We start from the raw sequence: 11,102 nt of genomic DNA, 5'->3' as shown, positions 1-11,102 counted from the left end.
TCAAGAGGGCTCGGGTTCGAATCCTGGCCGATTAAAAAATTATACTACACCCAATGACAAAAAGAGGGCGCTTTTGAAAAAACTTTTTCCCTGATTCTAAGAAACTGGGTACGCAGTGATTACCCTTTGCCCCGACAGACAGACCCACCCACAGACAGACAGACACACGGTGGTTGTATAACCCCTCCTAGGGTACAAAGTCCCCTCGGAGAGGTAATAACTGTCAACCTTATTTTTAACAAAAGAACGCGAACCTCAGTCATTTCGCGGTTATTCTGCTCTCGTAAACTATCTTGCGCTAAAATAATATCATTTCCCTATTTCTTCTCATTGGCTTAAAAAGTAAATAACTCGTGTGGCTCTGCCCCCCGTTCTTTTGGAGTACACCGTGGCTAATAGTCGTAGTCGATAGCTACGCCGCAAAATTGTCGTTTTGAAAACGAAAACATTTGAAAGAGTTAGCCGTTTTCGATCTATCAAAATCTGGCAGCCTTGCCTGCCTTCCTGGCCCGTATCTCCACACCGAAAATGGCCAACGATTAAGCCGCCGAAAATATTTTACTAAACTGATCGGCGGCGTTTTGACCGTTATTTTGAATTATCGACTAAGACTATAATAGAGTTGAGTGCATTTATGGTAAAGCTAGCTCGCTTCGCTCACTCGACCACTAATTTGACGAAAACCCAAAATAGAAACGCGTGTTACCGAGTAACGCTTCTAATTTTGTTTCGAGATAGAAGAGATTCTTGTTGGCATTGATAAATTGTGTGATAGAAAAATGAAATCTCCTCATTTTGTAACACCTGCGAAATTCTCTTTTGTAATCTTTATTCGAATCATTCATCATTTATTTACCGAATAAGTATGACGCAAATCGTTTTGCGGTCTGTCCAAATCGTTTATTTTTATTAGATTATTCACAACATGACCAGAATGTTTTTCCGTTTCGTAAGGCGAGGTCTTTTTAGCTCTGAAGTTAGATCCGCAGTTCCACAAAAACATCCCTTAGCTCTTTGTGGCTAATATATATTTTATTATGTATTCCCGTAATTTATTGTTTATTTCTGTGGTGTTGTTCCACTTGCACACAGTCTCGCATTGGGCATCAGGTAAAAAAATTATGAATTAATAGGTATATTTGCGGTACTTGTGGTATTAGGAGGTAATAATAATAATAATCAGCTAGGCTAATACCCAAGGCACCACCATAGGCCTAAGTCATTAAGCGACTTTTGAAGCCTTTAATTCAGGTGGCCGGGTTACAATGCGTATGAGGGTGGGGGCCAGCCCTGCATGCCACGCGAGCCAATAGCTCCCTACACTACCTATTACCGTATAGGTGGGTTACTGGTTGTATAAGGTGGTGGTGGCGGAGTGGTTAGCACTTTCACCTCGCTGCGAGAGGAGCCGGGTTCGATCCTAGCTAGGGACACCTAGTTAAATTTTATTCTCCCTGAGTATAAATAATTACATTCTTGATAGAACCTTGTAATTTTAAAGGGCCTAAAGAAAAAATTGCGACAACTTAAAAGTCTAATAAAATTTATAACAGGGAGCGTAAAAAGTTTAAATTTTGGAAGATAAATGGAAAAGGGCCCAGAATAATTTTAAGGGGCCCAAATAAATAAGGCCACCTTCCTACTTGGCTTACCTTACCAAAATTCCTGGCTTCAGCACTAGAATCTGGAGTGCAGAGTGTGAAAATGAGATTTTACAGCCCAAAAAATTACTACTCGCCATTTTAAAAGCACATTACACTCCTTATAAATAAATATTTTACTGGTCGATCGTCGTAACCTCTGTTTTAGCTGAAGGATGGAGCAAACGTGAAATTGATGGGATGTTCTCGGGAGCGGAGTGTTTCCTGGACGAACCGGACGGCACGAAGGTGTCCTTCTACCCGCACCCGACCGACTGCACCAAGTACTACATGTGCGACCACAAGCAAGCCATTTTGATGATGTGCCCCGCCAAGTTGTACTTCAACCCGAAGCACAATGTTTGCGATCACAAAAGCAACGTTGACTGCGACGAGTACCAGCCGCAGAACACCAACTAATTTAGATGCATATATATTTGTAACTTACACCTAATAATAATTAAGGAAAATTGAATAAACACGAAGCAAACAACCTACATGTCTGTGTATCATTGAATCGAGGGTACGAAGCCAAACTAACCTATACTTTTAAATTGATATTATAATACAGGGTGTTTTGAATTGCTCAGACTGAGCATTTTTTTAAGAAACTGCTAGAGATAGAGTTGCAAATTTTCAGGGTATTATTTGTAGTGTGGGATCGCTTTAAATCCTAAATTTCAGAAAAATCCGAAATAATTTCAGGTTTTTGTAAAAAATATTTTTTCACCGGTAGGTGCTAGAAAAAACGTTTCCAATGAGAAAGTTATAGAGTGCTGTCGAAAATGTTCAAAGAACTTGGTTTCATTGGAAAAGAACACTTTTTCACGAAGATATGAGCTGATGAAAAAAACAAGCTGTCCATAGGGGCCAATAGCCTTCGCATTTTTATACGTAAATGAAAGAAATGTCTCAAAGATTTAATTGAATATGTTATTCGAATAAACATAAGAATTTTACAAGTGAGGTTCTATGATACCTCCGTTAGCCGCGATACATTTTTGGGCACGATGAAGCATGTTTTGAAACGAGCGTCTGGTCATATCAAGAGTGAATACCCAAGGCATCACCTTAGGCCCAAGTCATCTAGCGACTTTTTATGCCTTTAAACAGGTGGCCGGGTTTCAATGCGTAGGAGGGTGGTGGCGAGCCCTACATGCCACACGAGCCAACAGCTCCCTACACTAACTATTACCGTTAACCTCGACAAATTTTTATGGAAGGGGAAACCGAAGAACTCGGGGGAAAACCCCTTTAACCAGTGGGTAGAGAACTTGCAAACTCAACGCGGAAGGAACCCCCCCCCCCCCCCCCACAAGGAAAAGTCCATCGGAGTTAGGTCCGGAGACCTCGCAGGCCATCGAACGTGACCGTTCCTGCCAGCCCAACGCTGAGGGAACTCGTTGTTAAGATGCTCCACTACACATCTAGGTACGTGGGGTGGTGCGCCGTCATGTTGGTACCACATCTGACTGTAAGCTTCCAGCGGAATATCTTTTTAAGCGTCTGCTATTTCGTTCTGCAAATGCGCCAAGTAGCGTTGTCCATTAAGACGAGCTGGGAGGAAAAATGGGCCAATAACTCGATCCCCGAGCAAACCCGCCTAAACATTCAGTCGGAGTTGTTGTTGATGATGGTGAGGAAAACCCCAATGAGGATTTTCGTCACACCACATGTGGATGTTTTGATGGTTGAAAGGCCCATCTCTCCCAAAGGAACACTCGTCAGTCACCACCATTTGATTGATGAAATTTGGGTTCTCATTAGACATGGTTATTGGCCAGTTGCAGAAATCATATCCACGTTCCATATCTCCTTCGTGAGTGGGGTGGCGGAGTGGTTTGCACTTTCGCCTCGCAGCAAGAGGAGCCGGGTTCGATCCCAACTTGTGGCACTGGGTGAAAACTCGGAACAACTCCTTCCGCGTAGAGTTTGCAAGTTCTCTCCCCACTTGTTTAAGGGGTTTTCCCCCGAGTTCTTCGGTTTCCACTTCCATAAAAACTAGTCTACGTTAACGGTAATAGTTAGTGTAGGGAGCTGTTGGCTCGATCTCGTGGCATGCGGGGCTTTCCACCACCCTCCTACGCATTGTAACCCGGCCACCTGAATTAAGGGCTTCAAAAGGCGCATGATGACTTAGGCCTTGGGTATTAGCCTAGCTGATTATTATTATTATTAATATGTAACGTCCACGGTCCACCCTGGTTGGTTCTTACGATTTTAAACGGTTAATTCAGGATAATTAAACTTTGTTAACCAATTACCATATGTATTATCAAAATCATGTAAAAATAATGAAGTAATAAAAAATACCGAATAGAAAAATAACAAATTTAAATGTCAGTGTCAACTGTGAAATAAGTTATCTACATATACAGAGGCAACTACAGAGTATTCAATTGTCAGACGGACTTCTAACTCACGGTTATTAATACGTTAGTAACCGCCGGACTCAGGAAAGCAATATTAGTATTTGGATAATACTAATACGGATGTATTGATATATATGTTTTATTATTTTTAGTGAAATATTTTCACTGCTTGAACCTTTTGACCATAGGGCGATCCGCGATCGGGGGAACTATGTTTGGCCCTTTAGGGGGCACCGAGCCCTTTTTTACCCTTGGGGCGCACCGGGTTGTAAGCCAGTTGCAGAAATCAAATCTACGTTCCATAGCTCCTTCGTGCAGAGCTTGGCGGAGGGTGGCTCGATACGGATGGAAGTTGTGATTTTAAAGAGTGGTCCACGCGTAGTTCGTCGATAAAAATGCGAAAGTTATTGGCCCCTATGGAGAGCTTGTTTTTTTTTCATCAGCTCATATCTTCGTGAAAAAGTGTTCTTTTCCAATGAAACCAATTTCTTCGAACATTTTCGACAGCACTCTACAACTTTCACATTCAACATTGAAACGTTTTTCTAGCACCTACCGGTGAAAAAATATTTTTTACAAAAACTCGAAATTATTTCCGATTCTTCTGAAATTTAGGATTTAAAGCGATCCAACACTAGAATTAATATCTTGAAAATGTCGCAAATCTATCTCTTGCAGTTTCTTAAAAAAATGCCCAGTCAGAGAAATTAAAAACACTCTGTATATTTTAATAGATTGATTATTAACAGTGCAAAAGAGTGAGGCCTAGCACATTTTAAAGCAAGTATCGGCTCGATGTCAAGTAGCTCTAGGGTACGAAGTTTATATCATCTTGGTCGTGATTTACGTCTTCCTCAGATCATGGTGTCGTTTGAGCATTTTCTGCCCAAAGTTGGTATTTTTTATTTATTTAACTCTTATGCGTAGCTTGTAGCAATTTAGATGTTGATTCATTATCTTAGTGGCGTATGGAAGCTACGTGGAAAAACCTGCTCAAACTGCACATCGAATTCGGTTCAATATTCGGCTGGTTTTACCGATCTGTATTCCTATGTCTAATAAATCCTTAAAAAGTGACGTGAGTTCAACTGAGTTGTACCCGAGAGGCAGTTCACTTCGATGATTCAGTTTCCACCCTTGATCGGTTAAATCAGTTTAAATCATGATTAAGATTATTAAATGGATTAAATCATGCTTAAGATGATTAAATGGATTAAATCATGCTTAAGATGATTAAATGGATTAAATCATGCTTAAGATGATTAAATGGATTAAATCATGCTTAAGATGATTAAATGTATTAAATCATGCTTAAGATGATTAAATGGATTAAATGGATTAAATCATGATTAAGATTATTAAATGGATTAAATCATGATTAAGATGATTAAATCACGATTAAGATGATTAAATGAATTAATTGACTAATTATTAAGATGAGTAAATGGATTAAATCATGATTAAGATGATTAAATCACGATTAAGATGATGAATGGATTAAATAACGATTAAGATTATTAAATGGATTAAATCACGATTAAATCGAGTAAGTGATTAATCCGATTACATCACGATTAAATCGAGTAAGTGATTAAGCCGATTAAATCACAACTAAGCCGATTAGATCGTGATTAAACCGATTAATTTGTGAAAAAAAACAAAATTATAAAGATTAAATCAAGATCCAAATCTTGCTGTCCTGGATAATCTTATATTTGTCCATGGGCCACCTGATCAAAACGTCACCCATCACCCTCTGGTCAAGGACTCAAGGCCCAGGGGGAGTCAGGCTAATCAAATTAAATGGTTCCTCGCAAAAAGTCGTGGTGACTATCAGCTCCGTAAGTTTTCAGGTATCCTGTTGTTTTTGACTTAGCTTTTCCGTATCCTAAGTTCCCCGGCTATACTTCCGCCACCACTACGTCCCATTCGGCTAAGGCTTAGTGCCTCACTTTGGCCTTTGTTGTTAGTCCTAGGAATATGAAGACTAATATTAGCACGGCATGAAATAAGGACACTGGACATTGTCCGATAAATTTTTCAATAAACTGGGAATGTGTTTTTCTACAAAATAAAAATATTAACTATTATTTTACAAAAAATATGAGGAAGTACCGAGTTACTGAAGTTGATACTTGATAGTCTATTCTGTAACTGTGAGTCTGTGCTGTGGCTGTGCTAAAGAGAGAGGGATGGCCGCCTGGCGGCAGTGGTGGCCCGGGGAAGCTGTGTTGGAGCCTCAAGTGCAGAAGCAGAAAGAGGCTTTAGTATTATGAATGATATAAAAACCAATAAACGCGCTAGTATAAATAATGAACATTAAAGTCAATGTATGACTATTATTTTGCATGGTCCTTCCATAACAGATTTTCAGTCAGAAAAATCTATTACACAGTGGTACAAAGAAAAAGGAAGAACTATCAAAACTAACTTTGCAAGTGTTTTTTAAGGGGGGGGGGGGGTCATTGGACAATGTCCGATAAAAAAAATTTAAATGAGGGGGGTCACTACTCACTGGACAAATGTCCGATAAGGCGATAACTTTAATTTCTTATTTCCTGCCCTGTTCTTTTTTCTATCGTTTGTCCCAGCTGCTGACGTCATCGCATCGGAATGTCGCCCACAGCTGCGGTCAGCACTTCGCGCGTTTCCACCCCCACGGCATCTGGGCTTGCTCCAACTGTGCAGATCTTCCGTATCAACTCTCCAAGATTCTTCGCCTCTTCGACAAACGGTTCACATTGCTGTCTACCCGTGTCGCCTACCTCGAATCGGAAAACCAAACTTTCCGGCGTCAACTCCTGGAGGAACAACGGATACGCAAAGGCTCGCCATCCTTTGCGGTGATCACTAAACCAACTACCAACCGGCGGGTTAGAGCACCCTCTCGGGATCCTGGTCTTCCTGCCGTCAATCATCGTCCGTCCCCAACCATACCCTCAGGAGATGTTGATCACGATTGGAAGGTAGTCTCCCGGAGAAAGGGGCGTCGTCCAAGGAACTCCAAGTATCGAACGCCGTCCAAAGATGCGCAGGCATTCTATTTAAGGTGCCGCCCACACAAGGGCTACGAGTTTCCAGGCTGCTGACGCTACCACTGGTATCTACGTCTCGAGGCTTCACTCTGAGCGGTCCCCTGTGGGCCTTCAGGCCTTCCTCGTTTACCATCTACCGGCAAACCTTCCAGACGTGCTTCTTTGACGTCGGTACCGACCAGCTCGACGCGGCTCTTGACCCGGCTACTTGACCTGAGCGAAAAAGCCTCTAGTCAACGTCCCCCGGCGCGATGGCGTACTAACGTGTCCGAAAACTGCTCTCAGATCGCGGCAAATTCTACCAAAACGCTTCTTATCTCGAAGCTCCACACTTCTGTGACGGTGACGCAGGTCTAGGACCGTCTAATCGCATTGGGCCTTCACCCCGTCTCCGTGCTGACTGATCCTCCAGAGGGGCGCCGCAATTTCGCCTCATTCATCGTAACCCTTCCAGCGCACGAAGCCTCCCTTGCCTTTGCACCCGTCACTGGACCATGGGAATCTACGTCGCCTACTATCGTCAGGCGCCAAAAGGCTCTGCACTAGACTCGCCGGTTGTCCAGCCCCCGTCCCAGTGATACGGCAGAGATAAACTCTCCCTACTGTACACTAACATCGACTCTCTAAAGAAAAAACATTTTGCTCTCCGAGCCTACATCGATACGCACAGATGCCCTTTCATCGCGATCACCAAAACCAAGTTGGTTGATTCCATCTCATCCTTTGAGCTCTTCAGCCTGGACTTCGAAGTCTACCAGAAGAACAGGAACGTGAAAGGCGGGGGAGTATGTCTAGCAATTAGCAGGGATTTCAAGTCTTACCCCTTGAACCTGAAGACTAACGTTGAAGCGGTTGCTGCCAGGGTAAACATAGGTTCCTCCTGCCTCCGGCTGTGCTGTATCTATAGGCCCCCGTCAGCCACGGCTTTATACACCAAGCGACTAAATTCTCTCCTTGGGCGCCTCGCCGAAGGCCAGTCTGAACTCATCATAATCGGTGACTTCAAATTTCCCACTATTGACTGGGCTACGCTCACGAGTCCCTCGTCAGTAGCTTCAAGCTTTCTTCACACGCTGTTGGTCTCTGATCTTACCCAGCGAGTCACCGAGCTTACCAGGGTCAAGGACGTGGCCGCCAATATTCTTGACCTTGTGCTGGTCTCTGACTACAACCTACTTGAGGACATCTCTCATCTACCTGGAGTCAGCGATCACGACAATCTCTTTCTCAGAATCCGAGGGGTTCGTCCCCCGCCCAGAACTCTCCCTCGTTCCGTCCCTGACTTCAACAAGGCCGATTTCGTCGTTATGGAGAGGTCGCTGGCAACTGTTAACCTGACGGCCACCACTTTTATTGCAGAGGCGTGGAGCGCTCTCACTACTACCATCACTCAGGCGATCGCTGCCCATGTTCCGATGAAGAGGCTCTTCTCTCGACATAATCTCCCGTGGGTCGGCTCCTCTCTCCGCCGTCTGATGCGTATCACGAAGCGACGCTACACTCGTTCTCGGCTGTACCCTACGGCTGCTAACATGCAAGCCATCACTCGACATCGTGCCATCGTCAAATACGCCCTCCGTGCCACGCGTACCCATCATGTAGACAAAGTGGCTTCCGACCTAACTACCCAAAGGAAGCAGTTCTACCAGCTCGTCTCTATGAAGGCGAAAGTGATTGGAGTCCCTGACCTCTCCTGCCCCGGCAGTCATACACCACTGCAGCCGCCAAAGTCAATCTCCTGGCTTCGACCTTCCGGCGTTCTTTTCCATCGTACGATGTGGACACCGTTCCTCTCCTGGAACCTCGTGCCCCACCAATGTTCGACATAAACTACTCGGTCGAAGGCATTCACCAGCTGCTCACAAAGGTCACACCACAAAAAGCTCCGATGTCTTAGCCGCTCCTCTGACTTGTCATTTTCCAGCTCTCCTACGACACGGGAGAAATCCCGGATGACTGGCGTCGGGTTAACGTCACGCCGATACCTAAGGGTGGAGACAAGTCTGACCCAACGGAGTACCGTCCGATTGCACTCCTGTCGCAGGTCAGTGCGTCTACCATCTCGGCTCACTTCATCCAGCAAAACCTCATGAGTCCATCACAACACGGTTTCCGTAGTGGATTCAGCACTGAGAGCCAGCTCCTTTGCTGCGTTGACGCCTAGACTTCTGGGCTGGAGCAAGCCAGTCCAGTGGATATCATTTTCCTTGACTTTCGCAAAGCCTTTGATTCGGTTCCACATGAGCTCCTCAGGGGCAAACTTTACTCCTACAGGGTCAGGGGTAGGACCCTGAACTGGCTATCAGCTTACCTCGAGAACAGGGAGTTTCAAGTGGTACTGCCGGTGCCACCTCCGACTGGCTCCCTGCTTCCTCTGGCGTACCGCAAGGATCGGTCCTGGGGCCTCTCCTCTTCATCATCTACATCAACGACATCGGAGACAACGTCGTCTCCCAACTTTACATCTTCGCGGATGACGTAGCACTCTCCAGGCCGATCTTCTCGACACAGGACTGTGTTACTCTTCAATCCGAGACCATCGGCTAAACTCTGCAAAGTGCTCAGTTCTCTCAGCCAGTTCACTCAGCGAAAAATTTCCATCAAGGCGCTGACCTGCGCACAGTCTCCTCTCAAAGAAATCTCGGAGTTACCTTAACATACACCCTGGAGTGGTCCACCCATATCAACCGTGTCATTTCCCAAGCCCCTAGGGCCTTGGGTTTCATCCGTTGACACTTGTCCCGCTGCTACTTCGCGACGAAGTCGTTAGGAGTTAAAACCTACATCCTTCCGATACTGGAGTACATCAACTGCAAGTGGCGTCCACGCGGTTGACAAAATCCAGCGGCGTTCCCTTCGCTTCGCGGCCAGCGTTGGATTCTCGTGGAGTACCTCAATGACAAACGTGCTCAAAAACAACAAATGGGATACCTTAGCTTTGCGCCGCCGTCTTAAGCGTCTCATTATCGTAAATAGCGTGTTAAGAATGAGTGTGGTATTGCAGTCTATATGCTGATATAGTTGGAGGATAAAAGAAAAATACTTCGTTAAATTTGCATATATAAAAAAGGGCCTTCCGGAACTGAGCACGGCTGGGAATGTCCTTTAGGTACTCCGGAAGGGAATCCCACTCCTGTATGGAGGAGGGGAGAAATGAATGTCTGCGGACGGCAAGTCTGAAGCCCGGAAGGATCATAGAGGCGACCCGATTCGCTCTTGGGGGGCGACGCCAGTCTGACAAGACCGCCAAGGGGGGGGGGCACCACAGGAGCGATGAACCACGCTATTTACTTGGAGGATAAAAGAAAAATACTTCGTTAAATTTGCATATATAGTTTTTTATTTTATTTTAATAATCTAGTTAAAACTAGGGGTCTGACATGTTTCGATAGTCTCTGATGATGATCTGCTAAGCGGTATCGAAACATGTCAAACTCCCCCCCCCCTTGGCGGTCTTGTCAGACTGGCGTCGCCCCCCAAGAGCGAATCGGGTCGCCTCTATGATCCTTCCGGGCTTCAGACTTGCCGTCCGCAGACATTCATTTCTCCCCTCCTCCATACAGGAGTAGAATTCCCTTGCGGAGTACCTAAAGGACATTCCCAGCCGTGCTCAGTTCCGGAAGGCCCTTGCTACGTACTTGGACCTGTACGATTAGCGCTCCTCTTCGTCTTGACGTGATGGGTTTTTAAACCCTTTGTCGGGCTTTAATCGCACTAAAGAACTAAACTAACGGGGTCGAGCTGGGATTAAAATTGTGCTCCTCTTTCCTACGCCACTTTGATCAACCCGCAACATTTGCATTTTACGCGCTCTCTTAAAAATTCAAAAGAAATTTCAGGACGCTTAAAGTTATGGCTAATTTTAAATTTGTTCGTTAATTAAAAACAAAAAATACACGGGTATATTAACTCATTTAATAAATTTATTTTATATTAAAATGGTCAATAGATCACGTAAATAAGATTTTTGGTACCTAATAATAATTTCGAATAACTTAACCTGCATATTCTCAATACACAGAGATGGGCGCGCTCCTCTCTTTAAAGAGCTCGAG

The 11,102-nt window shown here is 44.5% G+C and overlaps 2 protein-coding genes across 2 annotated transcripts; both read left to right on the top strand.

The window, feature by feature from the left end:
* Positions 1-936: 936 nt before the first annotated feature.
* Positions 937-2,137, top strand: LOC149959542 (peritrophin-1-like). Its single transcript, XM_090166506.1, has 2 exons — positions 937-1,110; positions 1,810-2,137. Exons 1-2 carry the CDS (start codon positions 1,038-1,040, stop codon positions 2,058-2,060), a joined length of 324 nt encoding a protein of 107 aa, XP_090022632.1. The 5' UTR covers positions 937-1,037; the 3' UTR covers positions 2,061-2,137.
* A 5,404-nt stretch (positions 2,138-7,541) lies between these two features.
* LOC149959541 (uncharacterized) lies at positions 7,542-9,211 on the top strand. The gene is made up of 4 exons (XM_090167374.1): positions 7,542-7,601; positions 7,677-8,711; positions 8,753-8,914; positions 8,972-9,211. The coding sequence occupies exons 1-4, from the start codon at positions 7,542-7,544 to the stop codon at positions 9,209-9,211; spliced, it is 1,497 nt and encodes a 498-aa protein (XP_090023500.1).
* Positions 9,212-11,102: the final 1,891 nt, after the last annotated feature.

The sequence above is a fragment of the Leiobunum rupestre genome, chromosome 2, assembly GCF_980474605.1.
Source record: "Leiobunum rupestre chromosome 2, qqLeiRupe1.1.hap1, whole genome shotgun sequence".
Lineage (NCBI taxonomy): Eukaryota > Metazoa > Arthropoda > Arachnida > Opiliones > Sclerosomatidae > Leiobunum > Leiobunum rupestre.
The sequence above is the reverse complement of the archived record's forward strand: the minus strand, read 5'-3'. Positions and strand labels throughout refer to the sequence as shown.